Source organism: Jaculus jaculus, chromosome X (genome assembly GCF_020740685.1).
Source record: "Jaculus jaculus isolate mJacJac1 chromosome X, mJacJac1.mat.Y.cur, whole genome shotgun sequence".
NCBI classification, from domain to species: domain Eukaryota; kingdom Metazoa; phylum Chordata; class Mammalia; order Rodentia; family Dipodidae; genus Jaculus; species Jaculus jaculus.
This window is the reverse complement of record NC_059125.1, coordinates 3,006,104-3,028,530: the sequence shown is the minus strand read 5'-3', so window position 1 is coordinate 3,028,530 and position 22,427 is coordinate 3,006,104. Positions and strand designations below refer to the sequence as shown.

Here is a 22,427-nt window from a genome sequence, read left to right as displayed (position 1 = left end):
AAACTCAGGATGGACTTTTAGATATTTTGCATTACAGTGAAATCAAACAAAACTGTCAAACATACCTTTTCTACTGGCAGGAAGTCATTTTCTACTTCAATTGACCTTGGCCTTAGTTTGATTGGTTTGTCTTTGAAAATATCACCAAAGCCAACTCCTTTGACTTTCTTGGGTTGAATGGCTGCAGTTGCCACTGTCCCGTTGGCACCTTCGGACTTGGTACTGCTTGAGTCACCCCCATCGCTCTCGGAGCCTGTGGTTTCCCTTAAGCCTGTCAAAAGGGGAGTGGGGAGAGAAAGAGCTCAGAAATCAGCCAGAGCCCTAAAGAAGACCTTCTCATATAGCCAGGAGCCACCTCTATAGTGTGACTGGGTTTTTTGCATTCAATGTGTTGAGTATACTGACTTTGGCTGTCTCTGAGTTTTATCTGATATCCCTAACACTAGACTTTGACTTTAAGCAATAAATCAAAGTCACTTTTTCAGAAAATCTTATTTCAAGCCGATCTCTTTGCATATGTGACATTATGACATTTCACCCCACTTCAGTAGGAGCCTGGCTGTAGTTCAAATCTGTTTGCACATGACTTGTGCAACATCAACCCTCCCCACTCCCTTGTCACCTCCCTACTCAAGTCAGTACCACACACTGTACCTCTAAACTCTGACTCATATCAATCAGCAATGAAAGTAACATTTCCTAAAGGGAAACTGTAAAGCTAAAAGCAATTTAAACAAATTAGCAATTAAACCACACAAAATTATGACTGCCAAAGGATTAAATCTCTTTGGATGATTTCACAAGAAATAAGTGCATGCAGACATATTTCTCTAGGAAAACATTATACCAAAGCTGACATTATGACAATTTCACAGCAAGATGATGGTGTTTAGTAAAGACAGAAAGAAAGCTACCCTTCCAGAAGGTAGAATCCCCCATGTCCATGACACTAGCTCTCTCTCTCTCTTTTTTTTTTAATTTATTTATCTGAGAGCGACAGAGACAGAGAGAAAGACAGATAGAGGGAGAGAGAGAGAATGGGCACGCCAGGGCTTCCAGCCTCTGCAAACGAACTCCAGACGCGTGCGCCCCCTTGTGCATCTGGCTAACGTGGGACCTGGGGAACCGAGCCTCGAACTGGGGTCCTTAGGCTTCACAGGCAAGCGCTTAACCGCTAAGCCATCTCTCCAGCCCTAGCTCTCTCTTTTTAACACCATCATCTTCCCAAAGCTGAATCCCTTTTCAAAGAAAACATGATACTCTTCCTTTGACCTCTAGGGGCATGAGTTGGGAGGTATAAGGTAGTTATCGGTAAGACAATATATACACTTACCTCCCCAGATCCTTTTTCCCCAGGCTCTTCCCATGTTCCTAAAAGGAACAGCCTACTTGTATCTAGTTAATTTCTAGTTACACATTTTTCCTCTGATGGTCAGGACATTAGTTATGCCATCAAAGGACAGGATTCAAAAGATAGTTTGTGGATTACTAAGTTATGTCATTGAACTGTATTTCAAAGCCTTTAAGGGTACAGAATAGTTTCTGACCATTTGCTACCCATCTCCTGATCATAACAATGCCCTCAGGACTGAAAATATGCCATCAAATTTAATTCGCTACTGGCCAATTGTGCATTATCGTCCTACAGGTGAGGTGGCCTCCTAGTGTATAATAACGATACACCAAATAATTGCTCACATAAAATATCATAAAATGCTGAAGTCATTCAAGTGAGGAAGTCTCAGTGCAGGAAGAAACTGTTAAATGAAAACAGATAACATATAGAAAGGTCATTATAAATGCTAACAAGTTTCAAAATCAAGTCCTTAAGACAATGGATTCCTTTGTTGCTGCTCTTTTCCACAAAATAGCATTTCTAAGCCAAAAGAGTGGGGGAGGAGGAAGGTCCCTGGTGTATATTTTAATTAACTAAAGCACAGCATTTGTGAGCAAGAATAGAGGACAGAACAATGAGGCACAACTCATAAGGAGCTGGGGGTCGGCTGCAATCCACAGGACCTGAGTTTGCAAACATAGAGAACCCCCTGGATTAGTTACCCATTTATGTGTTTATTTATTCATTGTTTCTAGAAATATCCCTGCTGAAAGATATAATTTTAGAATCTAAATATTGTGTCATTTCCCCTTGAACATGTTCTAGTTTTGCTGTATGGATTCTTCCTACATGATAAATACCCTGCATATTCTCCCTCATGTTTAGAAAGAACCATTTGGGGGTGAACTAAAGAAATAGTGGAATGAAACTACCATTACTACCACATACCACCCCTACCCCACCGATACCATAAGGTAGCAGGGCAAGTCTGGTTTACATCTTTATTGAAGGGAATTTCAAGAACTCTTACACTGCTCACCATTAGCTACAGCCATAATAATGTCATCAATGCCATCCTAATCTCACCACGTTTCCAGTTTTAGGGACTCGTTGCCTTCAGGCTCATCTTAATACCATTATATTCATCCTTGTAAGAAATGCTCTGTTGCACAGGGAGAGGTTGCACATCACTCAACCACACAAGCATTGCCTCAGAAGGAAACACACGGCAGATTTTTCTTCCAGAAATTTTGGCAGCCTGGCTTTGTCGCTTTTAAGAATGTTAATGGCATACCTAAATATGTGCATTAGGAAGTAAAATCAAGTTCCTTCCCTTTGGAAGGGAAGAAAGGTAAATTCATTTCCATGTCTTTTTAGTGCTGTACCTTTTAGCTACTGGTGCTTATCAGGCATATTATTTCATAAAATGTTCCATGTCATCCTCAGAATGGCAGACAATAATTACAGGCAGTGAAACCTAGAGAGTAAACTGTAGATTGGAGCTAGTCTATGAAAGGCTTGCTACTGATACATGGTAAGTACATATTTGGAAATGCCTTTAGCATTTTGCTGGCATTCTTTTTGCATATCTATGTATGTGTATCGATGCCCATGTGTGTGGATGTGTGTATATGAGTGAGTGTATGTGGTGGAGGCCAGAGATCACTGTTAGGGGTCTTCCTCATTCCTTCCCATCTTACTTTTTGAGACAGGATATCTTACTAATCTTGGAGCCCAGTAATTTGGTGATACTAGCTAGACACAAAGTCCCAGGGTTTCACTCTCTGCCTCCCTGGTACTGGGAATACAGGTGTACACCCCACACCTAGATTTTTATATAGGTGCTTGGGCTCTGCACTCAGGTCCTTATGCCTGGAAAGCAAGCACTCTGCCCGCTGAGCCATCTCCCCAGCTCCAAATTTAGCATTTTTGCAGTGTGCACTGTGCTGACTTCTAGACATGTGGCCAGGGAAATGCATGGAGGTGGAAAGGCCACAGGCCACCTGGAGTTCTGTCAAATTCCCACTGAGAGCACGGGAAGCACACTGCGTGTTAGGTCAAGTGCAGTAGGTCCATGCATCAGTCCATGGTGGAACAGAAAGAAAAGTAAACTTCACCCAGACAGTTTGAGAAGGACGGTTTGGGTGTTCATTTCTGAACCTTCTCTTGGATGTATGTACATGTGCATATGTATATTAAGGGAGATATGCTTTCTTCAAGATGAAGAAACAGAATAAAGTCTCTTCAAAATTGCTTCCACCAGTCTTAAAGGTGTCCACTTCAGTATAATTTCCACCTCACTTCCAACACTGATTAGAGTCATTCTTGATTATTTTTAATTTAGCACACACATATAGTGCTTACAATGTAGCAAGGACTGTGTTATGGGTATTATGAAAGTTTATTCGTTTCATTCGTATTTTCCCTTCAACTTTTGGCAGCCATATTTCACGACACAAAAGGCTACGCATGGATCCGGCCAAAAGAATTCTGCCGTGTGGGGATTAGGTGAATGAGCAAAGCAAAACACCATTTCTGGCATGGACTTCCATGCCAAAATCTTCTTTGAACCACACAATGACGAATGACCCACTTGGAAAAAGCGACAACTATGAGAGGTTGATGTCTCTGCCAGAAGCCATCTTCCACCACCCAGAAGCCTAGAGATATTGGTACGAATACATGTGCCATAACAAATGCTACTGCTGCTCCCTTCTCTACACGCATAGTTCATGCACGCATATCACATACATGATAGAAGCAGGAAGCAAACAAGAAAGTGCCAGGGGCTGAAGGTAAGAAGGCTCTTGTAGCACATACCAAGGAGATGACACTTATTATCGGCAAATAAGTCCATGTCCTTGGATGAGAAATTCACGCAGACATTTGGCATAAGCATGAGCAGCTCAGGAAAGTGCAGCTGCATCAAAACCACAAGTACCCAGATCTTATCTTTACAATTTCCTCCTGCTGATAAGGTCACTCACTGTAATAGCGTCTGTGGCCCTCCGTCTTTCCCGGTGCAGCTCGGTACAGAATTGTCCCTTCAAAGGTAGTCTTTCCTGACAGTGAATGAGAGAAGAGAAGGGGAGAGAAAAACAAGAGAGAGGGCAGGGGGAGCAAATGATGGCAAAAGAAGGAAGAGGAAGAGTCTTTTAACTGCACTTGCCTTCAATGAATCCACTGCAAGAGCTTCACCCATAAAATTAATTTAAGACCATTAGGCAGAGTTTAAGAATGTTACAGAATGAGTCCAAAGTCCCCATGCAACCATAAGAGCAATACACTCCCAAATTCGGGACTTGCCTCTGCAAAGGACTGCCATGTTGATTATGCCTGGTAAAAATCTGGCAGCTATTTCAATATTTTAACATAAGAATAGAACAAAAACCTCAATTAATAAAAGAAAACCCAATTCACTAGATTTCTCCATTAAGTCAAATGTGTAACACCATCTTCTCTTGGAGAGTATGGCCTGAGAATAAACAGATGTGGGGCCCACATAATAAAAACAGGTAGCCAAGCCCCAATATTCTAAACATGACACAGAATTCTCCTTAAAAAATTTCTCAGACTAAGGGTATGGCTAAGTGGAAGAGTCACTATACATACATGAGGTCCTGGTTTTGACCCCAGAACCTAAATAAATAAAAGATTATCATCCTCAGTAAGCAAGACAATCAATGTATTAATGTACTAGAGGGGAGGTCTTACTAATAAGGTTTAAAGTATACATATCAACGTAAGGGGGGTTCTGTTTAACATACATAACACCCAAAATCTTTTTGTAAGACATCTTAATTGACGTTAAGCCCTATTAGTCATAATACTATACTTAAGCATGTGGACAAAGGACTCATTCAGCTTCAAATGTCTTTTTGTTATAATATCATAAAACTGAACACATAGTTAAAACCCAAATATCACTGGGACCATAAGTAAGTACACAGAAGATACACATACTGCCTCAATTTGGGTGAACTCATATCCACCCACCCACCTCCCCACCAACACACACACACACACACACACACACACACAACACAACACAGAATCATTAGCAGGTACAGTGATTTGCTAAAAACGAACTCAACTAATGAATCCATTACTATAGGAAATAAGTTCTTTATGGTTTGCAAATTAAATATTCAAAGTGGGGACCAGGCCTACTTTCATAAGTGTGAAGGATGAGAAGAGGAGGCTATTCTAAGAAGCAGAGAGTGGTACTGAGAAGAAAGAGAAACTTGACTTACTTCTTAAAAATATTTAGTACTAAAATAGGAAACCCAATAGCCATATCATGTCACCTTTGGAGCTTTGGCACTTCTAATATATAAAGGAGATTATGAATGATCAGACCAATACTTTAAATAGAATGAGATATTTCCAATTTCCATGTCTTATAGGCATGGTGGTATAATCTTTATTTCCCTTTTGAACATAATATGCTGCAGCCAAGTAGAGCAAGAAGTTAGGCATTCAAATTACTGGGTATCCATGAAGCCTCACGGTACACATATGCAATCCCAGCTACTCAGAAGGCTGAGACAAGCGATCAAAGGTCTGAGGCCAGCCTGGGCTACTTAGTGAGTTCCAGGCCAGTTTGAGTTACAAAGTAAGGCTCCGGATGGGCGTGGTCACACACACCTTTAATCCCAGCACTCACTGGGGAGGCAGAGGTAGGAGGGTTGCCAAAAGTTCAAGGTCACCCTGAGACTACATAGTGAATTCCAGGTCAGCCTGGGCTAGAGTGAAAGCCTGCCTCAAAAAAAACCAAAAAAAACAAAAAACTAAGACTTATAAAAAAAAATTGTTGGCTTATAGAACTATCTGTAAAATGTATTTGTTAGACTTGAAGCACTTGAAGACATCAATGACAAAAACAAAGCAAGTTAGTCACTAGGGTTTTTTTGGAGCAAATCATATTCTATTTTTCAGCCATCAAGCCAATATTATGCCCAAGGAACAAAGCTTTTCTGTGAGCCAGAACCTTTAACATTGAATAGCAGCATCCTTTCCATATGAGAAAAAAGTAAGTGTAAGAGGAAAAAGTCAAGATTCTGTTGATGTTCCTCCAAGGCCAACAAAAGTTTCATATATTCTGCCATAGGACCAAGTCTGAAAATCATTGAAGTAGACAAACCATGTCTTGATGCCTAGAATTACAGCCATGCACCAACACACCGATTTATGAGGTGCTAGGGATCCAATCCAGGGCTTTTTGTACACTAGGCAAGCACTCTACCAACTAAGCTACATCCCCAGCTCAAATATTATATATACTGGTTTTTCAAGATAGGGTCTCGCTCTAGCCCAGGTTGAACTGGAATTCACTATGTAGTCTCAGACTGGCCTTGAACTCAAAGTGATCCTCCTACTTTGGCTTCTCAAGTCCTGAGATTAAAAGCATGCACCACCAAGCCTGGAAGGGAGAGAGAGAGAGAGAGAGAGAGAGAGAGGGAGGGAGGGAGGGAGGGAGGAGGGAGGGAGGGGGGAGGGAGGGGGAGGGAAGTGGGAGAGAGGGGGGAGAGAGGGGGAAGGGGGGAGGGGGGAGGGGGAAGGGGGGAGGGGGAAGGGGGGAGGGGGAGGGGGAAGGGGGGAGGGAGGGAGAGGGAGAGGGAGGGGGAGGGAGGGAGAGGGAGGGAGGGAGGATGGGGAGAATGGGCTCATCAGGACCTCTAGCTGATGTAAAGAACTCTAAAAGCATGTGCCACTTTGTGTGTCTGGCTCTATGTGGGTACTAGGGAATTGAACTTGGGTTATTAGATGTTACAGGCAAGTGTCTTAACCACTGAGCAATCTCCTAGTCCTCAAGTATTTTTAATAAGAATAATTTTAAGGTTATAATAACTATTTGAAATCAAATAATATGAAAAGATATCAAAAAATGGATGACCTATATATTTCAAATGTGAAGCAAAATACTCATGAAATCAAAGTTGGACAATACTCATACATAGTTTCCTTTGCTAAATCCAAATAAATCTTATAGTCAGGATGCTCTGTGATTATGACATTTGATGATTTGTTCCATTTTGGTTTAGTCATGTGCACAATAAATGAAAAGATATTTCATTAACCATGATCTGTGATCATAACAAATAAGCTCAACTTTAGCCAAGTTTTAAATGTCCCAGATGCTCTATGAGAAACTGACCTGTTTGCATAGTGGAAATGACACTAGAATGTGTTCCAAAAGCCCACACACCATTTTGGCCTCCTATTCAAAAGCCAGGTTACATCTGACAACTAATTACACTGAGCATTAGTCTGACACCAGGCTAAATGATCTCAAAATTCTTGTCCACCTCTAATAGTCTGTACTACCGACACAAACATGTGTATATTCTGTTTTTGAATAATCAAATTTACTTAACACCTTTTCTAGATGTGTATATGGATATTGATGTAGTATGTGGGAACCTATTTCATTCATTAAAAATTCATTAGCCAGGGGCTGGGGAAATGCCTTAGCAGTTACAGCATATGCCTGCGAAGCCTAAGGACCCAGGTTTGAGTCCCCAGGGGGCACATGTGTCTGGAGTTCGTATGCAGTGGCTAGAGGCCCTGGCATGCCCATTCTCTCTTTCTCTCTGTCTCTTTCTCTCTCATAAATAACTAAATTAATTTTTTTTTTAAAAATCCATAAGCCCTAGTGACTAGGTCTGAGTGATAATCAAAGGCTGATAACATTCAAAAATAAAGACATTGAGATTTTTGCCTTCAGGTGAACCATGTAGCACACCTAGGAAGATTTGCAAAATAAATGTGTGTGTGTGTGTGTATATATATGTATATGTATATGTATATGTATATGTATATGTATATGTATATGTATATGTATATGTATATGTATATATATAATCTTAATATATTCATATCCCTAGATCTAATTATCAATTTATAGGAATACAAAATAAACAGCAGATATGAAACCATCACAAACTAGACTATGGGAAATAAGGATAAAGGAACTTAGCTTCTCCACCAAAAATACTGTAAAGAAAAGGAAAGGAATGAAGAGGAAATTTACAAAATTAGAGAACCTTGAAACATGTCATCTAATCACTGTATGTCTATCTGATTTGGATCCAGATTCACATCAACAAATGTGACTCTTAGCGGAAAGTTAACACTGACCATATGTTGAATTATTTTAAGGAATTGCTGCAACTTTGTATTGCTGTGATAGTGCTATCTAAAAACATTTTATTGATACATATTAACATATTTGTGGATCAAATTATATACTATCTGAGATTTTCTTTAATATAATATGGGACAAGAGTATAGAGGGCTGTAACATTAACCAACTGGCTAAAGGTTGATAATAACTGAACAGAGTGGTGGGTACACAGTGTTCATTATATTATTTTTACTTTTCCATGTATTAGAAATTGTCTATAACTAAAAGTTTATAAAAATCTTTTTGGAAAAACTACTTTTAAAGGTTTTATAAGCTCTAGATATAATAAAGCTGTTTTCAAGTATCATTTTTAGAATGTGTGTATATGTGTGAGGTGCATGTGTATATGTGTAGGCATGTGTGTGTACATGCACATTTGTGAGTGTGGAGGCCAAAGGTCCACACAAGGTATCTTCTTCAGTCACTCTTCTTATTCCTTGCGACAGGGTCTCTCATTGAACCTGAAGCTCATAGACTGGGCTAGACTTGCTGGCCATTAAGCACCAGGGGTTCTATGCCTCCACCTCCCCAGCACTGGGATCATAGGTGTGTGCCACAACATCCAGCATTTCCCATAGGTGCTAAGAATCCAAATTTGGGTTTTCATGCTTGCACAGCAAGTACTCTACCCACTGAGTTACCTTTTTAGCATGATGTTTTCAAATTTAAATATGAACAAAAAGTTTCTGATACTATATAACTATGATCAACCAATATAATTGTTCTAACTCCTTGCTGGGGAGATGAGATTACCTTTAACAAAGGACCTATGAAGGCTTGAAGGTTTCGATAACCAACTGTTATGTGTAAAATAGTATCAGAATAAGAAAAACACAAGTTCTGGAAGTTTTTACCTCTCAAAGATAAAAATGTATTCTTGGAGTAATAAAAAATCCATTAAGCTTTTATTAAATACTTAGCATGTGACAGATAATCAATGGTACACTTCTTTATAAATATACTGTCGGGCTGGAGAGATGGCTTAGCGGTTAAGCGCTTGCCTGTGAAGCCTAAGGACCCCGGTTCGAGGCTCGGTTCCCCAGGTCCCACGTTAGCCAGATGCACAAGGGGGCGCACGCGTCTGGAGTTCGTTTGCAGAGGCTGGAAGCCCTGGCGCGCCCATTCTCTCTCTCCCTCTATCTGTCTTTCTCTCTATGTCTGTCGCTCTCAAATAAATAAATAAATAATTTTAAAAAATTAAAAATATATACTGTCAATGTTTCTTGTATCAGATTTATCCATTTATATATACATACATACACATGCACATATGTATGTATGTATAATTTAATTTTCATAAGTAGAAATGTGGAAAATACAAACACCAAAAAAGCATGCAAACATTCAAAAGTAAAAGTAGGGGATGGAGAGATGGCTTAGCGGTTAAGCGCTTGCCTGTGAAGACTAAGGATCCCGGTGTGAGGCTCAATTCCCCAAAACCCACGTATGCCAGATGCACAAAGTGGCACATGCATCTGGAGCTTGTTTCCAGTGGCCAAAGGCCCTGATGTGCCCATTTTCTCTCTTTCTGCCTCTTTCTCTCTCTGTCGCTCTCAAATAAATAAGTAAAAGTAAGTATTTTTTTAAAGTATAAGCATGAAATAAAAAGATGTACAGGGACTCACTGTATGCAAAGTTCTCTTCAAACTACGATACATATTTTATATATCTTGAAAAATCTCTCCCCTTAATATCACTTTGATCTCTAAAAATTACCAATATGGTACACACATTAGGATTTAGCTTATTCCAAGAGTCATGTATTAAGATATCTCTGTGTAGAAATAAACTTCAGATTATAAAGTATATTAAGTAATTCAGTCAAACAAAGACTTTTATCAAGTACATTATAGCTCATAGCAGAGAAAACCCTAGATGCCTTTTGTGTACTAACTATGTTTTATATTTTTCAGCTACAGGATGAAGGCAAATAGGTGTTTACCATAATTATAAGAGGTATTATCAATGGAGGAAACTGGGTAAAGTATACTTTAGATAGTTGGTGTTTATTTTTAACATCTCCCATGAATCTTAATTATTTCAAAACATTTTTTAAAGATTTTTATTTATTTATTTCACACACACACACACACACACACACACAGAGAAAGAGAGAGGCGGGGGGAGAATGGGCACACCAGGGCCTCTAGCCACTGAAGATGAACTCCAGATGCATGGGTCACCTTGTCCATCTTGCTTACATGGGACCTGGAGAATTGAACCAAGGTCCTTAGGCTTAGCAGGCATGCACCTTAACCACTAAGCCATCTCTCCAGCCTCCCAATCTCTTATTTCTTAAAAAATCATTATCAATACTATTTTTGGTTTTTCTTTTTTTCTTTTTTTTTGCTAATACTTATTTATTTATTTATTTTTTGGTTTTTCAAGGTAGGGTCTCACTCTGGCTCAGGCTGACCTGGAATTCACTATGGAGTCTCAGGGTGGCCTCGAACTCATGGCAATCCTCCTACCTCTGCCTCCCAAGTGCTGGGATTAAAGGTGTGCGCCACCACGCCCAGCTTATTTTTATTTTTTTATTTGACAGAGTGAAAGAGGCAGAGAGAGAGACAGAAAGGTATGCAAGGTATTCCAGCCAGCCACTGCAAATGAACTCCAGATGCATGCATCACCTTGTGCATCTGGCTTACATCATGGGTACTGGGTAATCAAACCTGGGTCCTTTGGCTTTGCAGCAAATGCCTTAACTGCTAAGTCATCTCTCCAGCCTTTTTTTTTTTGTTTTGTTTTGTTTGTTTGTTTGTTTGTTTTTCGAGGTAAGGTCTCACTCTAGCCCAGGCTGACCTGGAATTCTCTATGATGCCTCAGGGTGGCCTCGAACTCTCAGTGATCCTCTTGCATCTGCCTCCTGAGTGCTAGGATTAAAAGCGTGCACCACCATGCCCGACTTTAAATAATAATTTTTTTAAAGTTTAAAGTGCTTTAATCCCAGCAATTGGAAGGCTGAGATAGGAAACTTGCTCTGAGTTTGAGGCCAGCCTGAAACTACATCTCAAAACATTTTTCAAATAAGTAAAGCGTATTCAAAATCCTAAGACTATTCTCTGTGGGAGAGAATAAGCAGATGATTCTATACCCAAAGGTCTTCCTTGAACAAATTCTGTCAGTATATAGAATTTCTGCTGGAGATTTTTAACATATTCACATGCTGAAACAAATCCAAACTGTGAACGGCTACTGAAAATCCTACTAGAACACTCAGAGATGCTGTTTTTCTCTTTCAAGAGATGGTTTCAATTTACAAAGTGACAGGGACATTATTCTCACATTTGTGCTTCTAAGAAACCCTTTGTGACCACCATCACTCCATATCATTATGGGACTGACCTCCCTGCCTATGTGCCCACTCTTCCTCAGATGCTAGCTCCTGGGGCACTTTCATGAACTTCTAGGAAAGGTGAGCTTACTGACATCAGGGGGTCATATCTGCATCTGGCTTATCTGTGGCTGTTCAGGACTTCAGAGAGAATCTTATGAAAATAGGAACTCAAAAGAGGTTGAATAAATGAAGAAATCTGAGAAGAAAAAGAAGGTTGGATAAACAGACACAGATAGGCAGATGGAGAAATGGGCCTGCTTTCCTTAACTATTCATATAGGAATATTACCAGAGTCATGTTTTTATCATAAATATCCATCCTTGTTAGAAGACCATGCTTCTCCAAGGACCTCAAACGCACCTAACCAACAGACAGATCCCATGGAAGAAACATGGTTCCTCGGAATAGTAGATATTTCTGATCCCGAACCAGAAGGCTAATTATTAAATGTGTCCTGAGGGCAGGTGAAGGAGGACCAGGTGATTGGGAGGACCATGCTATTCAGCCTCCCAAGCTGCTTGTACCAGGAATTCCAGTACCATCTGCTTTTAAGTGGAAAGTCTATGCAGGGTCAGCTCATCATGTTTTTGACCTGAAATGTGTGGGGGACAATTTATTTCAATAGTTCCAAAACTATAGGATGTATTCATCTTAAACTTTCCACCTCTGAGAGTATATAGCTAAGATAGCAGGACACTAAGAGGTCAAGGCTTTCCCAAAGAGGGTGCCCAATATTCCCCAAATCTCCCTTTTTGCATCAGTAGAACTATAAAGTAATGTCCAAATCCAAAAATGCTTCAGGGACCATGGTATCAAAGAGTAAGCAAAGAGTTCCCAAACAGTTCAACACTGATAATGTCCTAACAGTTAATCTTCATCAACAGTGACAGCTTCCATTTTTTTCCATGGGTACAGTGGTTTATAAACATTACGGTTATTGGAACTCTAATGAACTTCCTTGTGGAAATAAAGTTATAATGACCTGATTTTGTCTTCCTCCCAAGACAGTGTATTTAATTCACAACATCCCTGAGGTACGGTGTTGTTATTATAGGATCTAAATACCAAGCATGATACTATTCCAGTGTACAAAAGAAGATTGCAGGGCAGCTAAACTTCTAATTTGGATTTAAGGAACAACAGTAACTCTAATTGCCCTACTCATGTCCTGGACCATGTTAGTGGAAAATCCCCCAGAACCCAGGCTTCAGAAGGTAGCCAGAGCTCCAAGATACTCACTTATTCCAAACTCCTTCCTAGTTCACCCTATGCTAGATTCTAAGGTAGAACAGAGTTTTGGGCAAGAGGGTCTCAGCCTTCGGCAGTGAAAGGAAGAATCCTGCTAAAGCCACTGAGACAGCCAGCCACTGCAGCTACTTCTGTGAATGGCAGGCTGTGTGACCTAGAACTGGTGTTGGAACACCAAGCAAAGGAGATTACTTAAGCATTTCTTTGGAAGCAGCTTTACTTCGAATCATACTACTGGTTAAATAATAGGAATATAAAACCAACTTAAGAATACTTTATTCAAGTCAATTTCTTTTCAAATAGAAAAGGGAAACATTCAAAAAAAATTTTTTTGGCAAAATTGAGTTATCCTCTTGTCAGGGTGTCACATCACTAAGACACACTCAAGCCTCCTACAACATTCATGCTCATGACCTTGGCTCAACACGGTACAAGATAAACACAGACACCCACATGGGAAGTTAGTGACTGGGAGAACAAAGCTTCCTGGGCCTGACCTTTTGCTCCATGAGCTGGAAAGGGCAGCAGAGAAACTGGAGGGAGACCTTCAGGCCCTGGAGAAAAAAAGACCTGAAGTTCGTTCTCACCATCACAGAAGGAAATACGTCCTCATCCAAGGGAGGTCATGGACTCTCAGCTGTCTTGACATACTTTTAAGTGAACTGGCAAGCTCTTCTTACCACAAATGATCCTGTTATTTTTATTATTTTTCTCCAAGTTCTTCAATGAACACAGAAATACTGACAATCTCATTGGATTCATTCAAAAAGTAATGATGAACGAAATGATAAATGATACTTTAGAAGTGTATGGAGGCATAGCAACCTGTACCACCCATGAGGCAGTATTATCCCAGCATGACAGCTAGCAGTCATCTATCAAGAGATATATATAGAATGCCTGGCTACAGGTCTTATCTTTACAGTGATGAACTCACTAAACCACAGTGGGTTAAAGTAGGATAACTGATAAAACTCCCATTCTGTCACAGCCTTTCAGCATAAAGTATGTTAAAGAAAGGAGGCTGGGACAGAGCCCACTGGTCTCTCCCTCCCATTCCTGTTCACTGGGGTAGACTTCTTACTTGACTTGGACAGCTGCTCATCCTGGGATATACCAAGTTCATCTGACTCCCCCGACAGCTCCTTGATGAAGTTGGAGGGAAACATTCCAGTCTTCCCATTGAGAACACCTTCCCACCATCCTTCCTCTACCTGTGCAAAAATCAAAGACAAGACCAGAGTTGCAGAGTTAGATTATAAGGGCATCCTACTTCTTCAATGCACAGGGAAACAAACATAGACACAGGGGATGAACCCAAAGCTTAAAAGTAACCAGAACAAGAGAGCAGGCCACAGTGTCTTGAGACTGAGACTAAGCAAGAGGGATTAACGTGGAATCCACTAACACAAATGGACAAAAATTAATATTTAATTTTCATCACCAAATTTTGCCATTTCCTTTGATTATGAATGTAAACACACTAGTAGTAGGACTTGTGACTGATCAACAATAAATCATAAAATACTTTCATATTATATGATAGATGCTGTATTGGAAAATATTATCTGTACTCTTACTTTGAAATGGTGGTATACATTATTTTTGACATTTATTTATTCATTCACTTATTTGGAATGGGAGAAAGAGAAATGAGTTCACCACAGCCTCTTGCTAATGCAAATGAACTCCAGAAGCATGTGTCACTTTGTGCATCTGGCTTTATGTGTGTACTTGCAATTCAAACCCAGGCCAACAGGCTTTGCAAGCAAGTGCCTTTAACTTCTGAGCCATCTCCCCAGCCCCTAGTATACCTTATTATACATGTGGGGAGGCATTGGTTATTTAATGAATTAGAAAGTAATCACATAGATTTCTGCATCAAAGTTTGTTGGTTTTACAAGAGTTTGAGGTCTACTTAAGTACAAATTGTTTCCTTTATAACTCAAAGTGGTTTTGCTTTAAGGATTTAAAATCATTAAAATTTGTGAATGCAGCCAGGCATGGGGGCACATACCTACAATTTCAGCACTTCAGTGGCAGAAGCAGAGGCAGGAGATAAACAGTTAAGTTTGAGGCTGGCCAGTACTGCCCACTGAGATCAAGGGCTGTGGATATGGCTCACTAGTAGAGAACCTGCCTAGTATGCACAAAGCTCAGGGTTATAACCTCAGAAGTATTTAAAAAAAGAAAAAAAAAATCAAATGGTTTCCCCAGATGAACAAAACAAAGTGACAGTCTAATGAAAATAGTTAAGAAGTCATAGGCTAAGTACTCTAAGTAGAATGATTCCTTGTTGGTTTCTGTAAGTCCCTAGAATAAACTGAAAGGGGAAGAAGGATTAGAGGTATGAAGGCCACAGTCATCTGGACATGAAGCAAAAGTTTGATCAGTGAGGATGGGCAAGGAAGACTCAGTTTCAGGGCCCTTTAGAGGTATGAATTGTAAGGGACAGAGTGGTAAAAAAAAAAAAAAAAGGCCTACGAATTTGTGATGGAGTTACTAACAGAATGGGGACATAAGAATAGTTATCTGAATTTCTGGAAGAAATAAGGTCATTTTGAGGATTAAGTTAACAATATTGTGTGGGATAATAGAAAGAGATCTAGAATCTTTGGGATTTTTTCTACCTGTATATATTAGCAGGCCAAGTCAAGTAATAAGAATTTAGGAGCTACAAATTCAAACAAATGAAAATGAAAATTAAAGCTCAAGTCCCAGGTCAAATCCTACCCTGAAACTTAGCAGTTATGTGATCTTATTCCAAATTTTCCTACCAAAATCAACCCCCTTGCTTCATCTGAATAATGGGAATAATTAATATGTGGCACAAGTATTATATAGGTATATGTGCTATGGTTGTATACTAAGAGCTGGGGATATAGAACTATACAGGATATATCTCTATTTTGCTAAATAAGATGAAGGGATACTCTGCCAAGATAGAAAAGTGTGACTAAAAACATCAGCAATGCCAGGTAAATAGATAAGAACAAACCTTGACTTAGCACAAATCAAACTGGTTATTTAAAGTTGAGCTCACTGAGATCTGGGATGCTAAAATGAAGACTTTGAGAAAAGAGTAATTCAAATTAAGGTGGGCCTCTAAGAAATTAAAAACAACAGCTATCATTAGGGGAGGGATGTACAGGACATTCCAGAGATGGGCGAGGGGGCTGATGAAGCTTGTGGAATGGAGACAACCAGAACAATATGTTTTAAGTATTTGTTAGGGAACTCATGGGATTCGGACTTGCAGAGTGGTGATTACATTTGCATAGCCACAAAATCTTAAGGAAAGAATATACACAACAGCATCCACGAATGGCTAGTCAATGCAAACTCATGGTGTTCAATAGCACTTTCATTGAATAGCATTTCTATGTTTCTATGCCAATTCAACTGATATATATTATTCTTTCAAGGAGCTTTTCATAGGATTAAGATGGTTAGGAAGATTCACTATGAGCCTGAATATCAATAGGCAGAGAATTTCTAGCATGGGGCCCTTTGTGACAGCTCTGAATAAAGCACCACAAAACGACCTTCTTCCTCCCAGGATTCACAGGGCAAGACAAAAACCAAGGGCAGGAATCACAAATGAGCAATCTGTGGGGTAATCCATGGCTGCATAGGGCAGCGGGTCCAATTCCATGCCATTCAGTTTGATGATGTCTGAAATGTTCCTGTTCCTAGTAATAAGCAGCTCTAGCCTGAGATCCTGGAGGGGAGTGCTCCTGATATGTAGGATCAGCAGCTGCCTGCTGGGACAACATAGAGGTATCTTCACCTTACCATGCCCCTAGATGCCTGTATTACTATCACAGCACAGTCTGAGAGGTCAATGAGAAAATGACAGAGGTCTATCATTAGCCACACAGGCAGTGTGTGGGCAGACAATAAAATCACTGCTCATCCCCTGAGGGGACACACTTCCAATTGCACATGCTGTGTGTACAAGGATGTTTCTTTGTGACCTGAGCCCTTCCTGGGGGAGGGCTTGGCCCCAGAACCAATGAGAACAGTGCAGTATAATTTCTTTCTACAGACTGCTGGTTTTGTCTCAAGACTGAGCCAGAATATAGGAGAAAAATTCTCCTTACTCTCACACTGGCCCTCTTCAGAGATACTCTAATTCAACTTCATACATAAAACTAGGGGCACCAGAATAATGATATCCCTTTATTAATCCCTTTATTAATGAAGCCTAGAATAATGGCATCCCTTTATTAATCTATTCTAGAAGTAAAACACAGTGCCAAGGAATGAATGACTAGCAGGGAAATGATCAGGAGATGTCCTCCAGGGAGTCTACTAAGTCCCGACTCCTTCACAAGAGGATTTTTCTTTCTTTTCTATGAGGAGTAGAAAGGATAAAGAAATCCTGACCCTGGCTATTCTTAATTAGGTTCTGCAACACCAAGCCTGTGTGGCCATCTCAGGGTCACCAATCACATCAACATTTAATGAGCATTTATCTTGAACTACCTCGGGACCTTGGGACAGACTGATTGGTGAATTGGCCTAGAGAAACCCCTGCAACAAAAGAACATGGAGCACCCATACACCTCCGGCTCAAAAGTCAAGCTGGCTTGTATTGATGCTTCTGTATCTAAAGGCAGAAAGAAATGTAGCCCCTTGTAATATAGATTATAAGTACCACCAAAGGCTGACAACTTCTGCCCAAGGAAAGTAACAAAGGGAACAGATTGTCCACCTTCTTCCCAAACTCACCCCACTATCACTCATTAATCTTCTGCAGTCCTTGGCTCTAAGCTAACAACAACCCCCACTTGCCTCCCTCTGTGGCCAACGTGGCCAGCCCTAGGTCCCATGACTTCGCCCCAAGAGCAAATCCTATCTATGGCTCAAAGCTGGGTACAAGGCAATTTCACCTGCTGCTTCTTTTATTATTCATTAGCATATGTTAATTATATAAAGTTTCATTATGATACTTTCATAGATACATATTACGTATTTTTTCAGAGTCTAGGATGAACTAGAATTCACTATATAGTCTCAGAGTGGCCTCAAACTCATGGCAATCCTCCTACCTCTGCCTCCCAAGTGCTGGAATTATAGGTGTGTACCACCATGGCTGGTCTATATTGTATTTTTATCATGTTTACTTACCATTATCTTCTCTTATTGAATTGTCTCCCTTTCCCATTACTCCCCTTCTTAACAATACCCAGTGAATTTCATTGGGGTTTTTTACAGAGTATTAGATAAGGGATTATTTAAAGGAACATGGGCTCTTTCCAAGCCAGTGGCTACACTAGTGAAAGAAATGTTTCTTACTCCTCCAAGGACCATAAACTGCCTATTGGGGAGTATGGCCTTGGGCACTTCTTCCTCTAGCTAACATTATCTGCATATAAATCCTCATGCCCACCTAGTGATTTTGAGAAAGGCTGAGTATAAGCATTTGAGAGTATAGATCCCAGTGCCTCGTACCTGACAAGCAACAGCCTCTAAGTAGGCTCAGGGGGGTAAGGAAGTGATTTCTAGATCATAGTCTAAGTTGAGGAAACAACAAGGCAAATTTCAATACCCCTACTCAACTATGCAAACATCTACATTTTTTAAGCAGGTTAAGTTGTCTGGGAATGAAAACCTTTTCCCTTGGATACCTACTTTTTCTGAACAGGTAGGTCCTTGAAGATTTTGTTTTGTTTTTCTTTATTTTTTTTTAAAACCTGTCAGTTTGCTAGGAAGAGCATAGAAGGTTTAACAAGACTAAAGTTTATCTGAGGGTATAAATAGCCACACAGAAAAATCCACTTCGGAGTGTAAACTTTTTTTTCATTTAATTACTACTTTGTTCACTAAATTCTAGTCAGGAGCAAACTGGAAGGGTGAGTTCACAGGAAGTTAAAGGGAAAGATACACAAGCCAATGAAGTCGGTTTCACTGTTCTAAAAACAGTTCTCTTTCCATAAAAGAAAACGAACATATCAGAATCTAAAGTTCACACCTTAGTTTTCCTAAAATCTTCAAAATTTCTCCAGAAAAAAATTACATGAACACTTTAATACTAGTTATTTCTCCTACTCAGAAAATGAAGTTGAAGGGCTGGAGGGATGGTTAAGGCGTTTGCCTGCAAAGCCAAAGGACCCAGGTTTGATTCCCCAGGACCCACATTAGCCAGATGCACAAGGGGGCACACGCATCTGGAGTTCATCTGCAGTGACTGGAGGCTCTGGAGCACCCATTCTCTCTTTTTCTCTCTCTCCCTGTTTCTCTGTCAAATAAATAAATTAAAATATTTTTAAAAATTAAAAATAAATAAATAAATAAATAACTCTGAAACACAAGTGAAAAAAAAAAGAAAATGAAGTTGAAGGTATTTTGCAAAATGTTAAAACACTAGAAAAATATTAAGATCATTGTCCCATTTCTTTAAAGTCAAACTGTACTTTACAGAAATGCACAGGTCTTAACATGCTGCGGATCGGTTTTGAAAAATGTCCACCGTAACCCACTCCTCCATCAACAAACAGAGCATTTTCAACAGTCCATAAAATTCACAGTGCCCTTTTCCAGTCAACCCACCTCTAAGCAATCACTAATCTGATTTCGAGCACATTTGATGTTTTTCCCCCTAAAACTTCATATAAATAGTTTAAACCATAGTTTAACTCCTTTCCAAGAATCTACTTAATTCTAGCTGAGTTAATCTTCTATGGGCATAAGGAGGAGGTACATACATATGTGTAAATTCTCAACTGCAACCCACAAAGCCAGGTCAGGCTTTAACTCTGAGCCTGCAGCCCTTAGTCTCCAACCAGCTTGACTGGGAACCACTGAAAAATGCCTCCAAAACTAACCATGAAAAAACACATGAAAGCAAAAATCTCTAAACATCATTCCAGCCACCACTGTGAGAGACTGGCTAAGACCAGGCTCATCTAATACAGGACAAAATAAGCACCTTCTGTGGACTCTAGATAACATAGGCAGGAAAAAAAAAAAAAAAGCAGAGGCTTCAATGCACCCCTCAAAAGCAAAACAAGGCTGGAGATGTAATTTGGTTGTTAGTGTGTGTGTCTAATATTTATGAGGCCGTGGAATTGATCTTCAGTGCCACATAAACCAGGTGGGGTGGCACATGCCTATAATCCCAGCACTCAGGAGAAATATGCTTTGAGATACAATCTAATTAACCAATCTATTCATACATTTACACTAGATTGTGTATTTACCAATTAGGTTATCTTGTTAGTGATTAACAGGTTAATCAATAGGTACTACAGAATTGTATATACCAAAACTCATATACGTTTTTTTGTCACTGACAGACAACTCTTAGAAAGATTTTGAAGATAAAGACTTTTTTAAAAAAGTGAATCAAGCAGAAAATCCTTAAGAAATGATACACATAGATTTTTTTATTGAATTTTTTTGTTTTTGTTTTTTTAAGGTAGAGTCTCACTCTAGTTCAGGCTGACCTAGAATTCACTATGTAGTCTCAGGGTGGCCTCGAACTCACAGCGATCCTCCTACCTCTGCCTCCCAAATGCTGGGATTAAAGGCATGCACCACCATGCCTAGCCTTTAAAATTTTTAAATAAGCATGTACAATATTGTTTCATTATAGCATTAAAAAAAACTTTGTTAATTCTTCTTCCTTCATCTCCTTACCTTGATCTTTCCCTGTGATGTAAAGGATTTTACTTAGGCCATTTATTTTGTCTACAGCTTCAAGAGATACCCATTAACACTTAACCAACATCCATTATCAGAGAAAAGGAGAGATTTTTTGTTTGTTTCAAGGTAGGGTCTCAGTCTACTCCAGGCTGACCTGAAATTCACTATGTAGTCTCAGGGTGGCCTTGAACTCACAGCAATCCTCCTACCTCTGCCTCCCAAGTGCTGGGATTAAAGGCATGCACCACCACTTTGGCTTTGGATAGATTTTTATACAGTGGTAATAGAAACAAACATTACCTGCAATATCACAAGTAAATTAGAACAATATGAAATTCCTGATAGTATTTTTAAAATGTGGATTAAAAGGCCAACTAGTTTTATGTAAATACCATAGGCTCTATGGCTACTTTTTCTTTTTCCCATGGAAGCAAACCAAGAATATAGCCCAGAAGTCATCTGGTAGCAAGTTGAAAGAAGCCTGGAATTGCAGGTGGCAAATGACTCCTGTCATCTAGGGTGAGTACAGTCACAGTATGACAACTGTTCCTCTTCTTCAGCAACCCACACTCTCTTTGCCCACAGCCAACAGGAATTTTTCTCAGGAATATATTAATCATTTTCTGTGTCTTGACTTCTATTCTTTTTTTTTTTTTTTTTTTTTGGTTTTTCGAAGTAGGGTCTCACTCTGGTCCAGGCTGACCTGGAATTAACTCTGTAGTCTCAGGGTGGCCTTGAACTCACGGTGATCCTCCTACCTCTGCCTCCCGAGTGCTGGGATTAAAGGCGTGCGCCACCACGCCCGGCTTTGACTTCTATTCTTATAACATTATTAAAACAACAAAGGAAAAATCATCTTCTATGACAAGATCATTTTCAGTTATTGCTCATTTTAATCTTTGATTACATGCATATATATACGTATATATATTTACATGATTATGTCCTAGTACATGCAATTTTGTGTTCTGATCTGCTCATTTATTTTGGAAAAACTGTTTTCATATTTCCATTCAATTATGTATTTATTTAGCAAGCATTTATTAATGTGTATATTAGGATTCAGCTCTATTCTAGGTACCTTGAATATAAAAACATAAAAGCCAGATCCTTTCATTGAAAAGCTCTCAGCTTAGTAGAATATAACCAATAATTTTAATATGAAACATCATAATAAAACATATTCAAAGAGCTCTGTGTGTACCATCTTAATGGCTTTACAATCTTTTAACTGGATAACACAACTTAATTCCCTTGATTTTTTTTTTTTTTTTTTTTTTTTTTGAGGTAGGGTTTCACTCTAGCCTAGGCTGACCTGGAATGCACTATGTAGTCTCAAGGCGGCCTCAAACTCACAGGGATCCTCCTACCTCAGCCTCCCAAGGGCTGGGATTAAAGGCTTGTGACACCAAGCCTGGCTCCCCTTGATTAATTTTTATTATCACAAACATTGCTGTTATTAACATTTGCTGCATCATTTTTTCCATTGTTAACTATTTTATTCAGATAAAGTCTTAGGAATGAGATCACAGTCACAGAGTTTTATTCATTCTATAGATATTGACCTATCTTGATAAATAGGTTCATATAAGTACCATACATGGATAAAAACTCACCATTAATGCTGAGTACTGAAAACTCTCAGCATTGAAATTTTTAGACATCGTAAT

The 22,427-nt window shown here is 39.5% G+C and overlaps 1 protein-coding gene across 5 annotated transcripts in view; it reads right to left on the bottom strand.

The window, feature by feature from the left end:
- Sh3kbp1 (SH3 domain containing kinase binding protein 1) overlaps window positions 1-22,427 on the bottom strand; it is a 446,513-nt gene that overhangs the window by 190,171 nt on the left and 233,915 nt on the right. For all 5 annotated transcript variants that reach the window (XM_045140550.1, XM_045140551.1, XM_045140548.1 and 2 more), the window contains 2 exons: window positions 14,192-14,321; window positions 66-271 (listed from right to left, as the gene is read on the bottom strand). In XM_045140550.1, coding sequence (XP_044996485.1) covers window positions 66-271; window positions 14,192-14,321 — 336 coding nt within the window. The remainder of the gene's footprint in view (window positions 1-65; window positions 272-14,191; window positions 14,322-22,427) is intronic.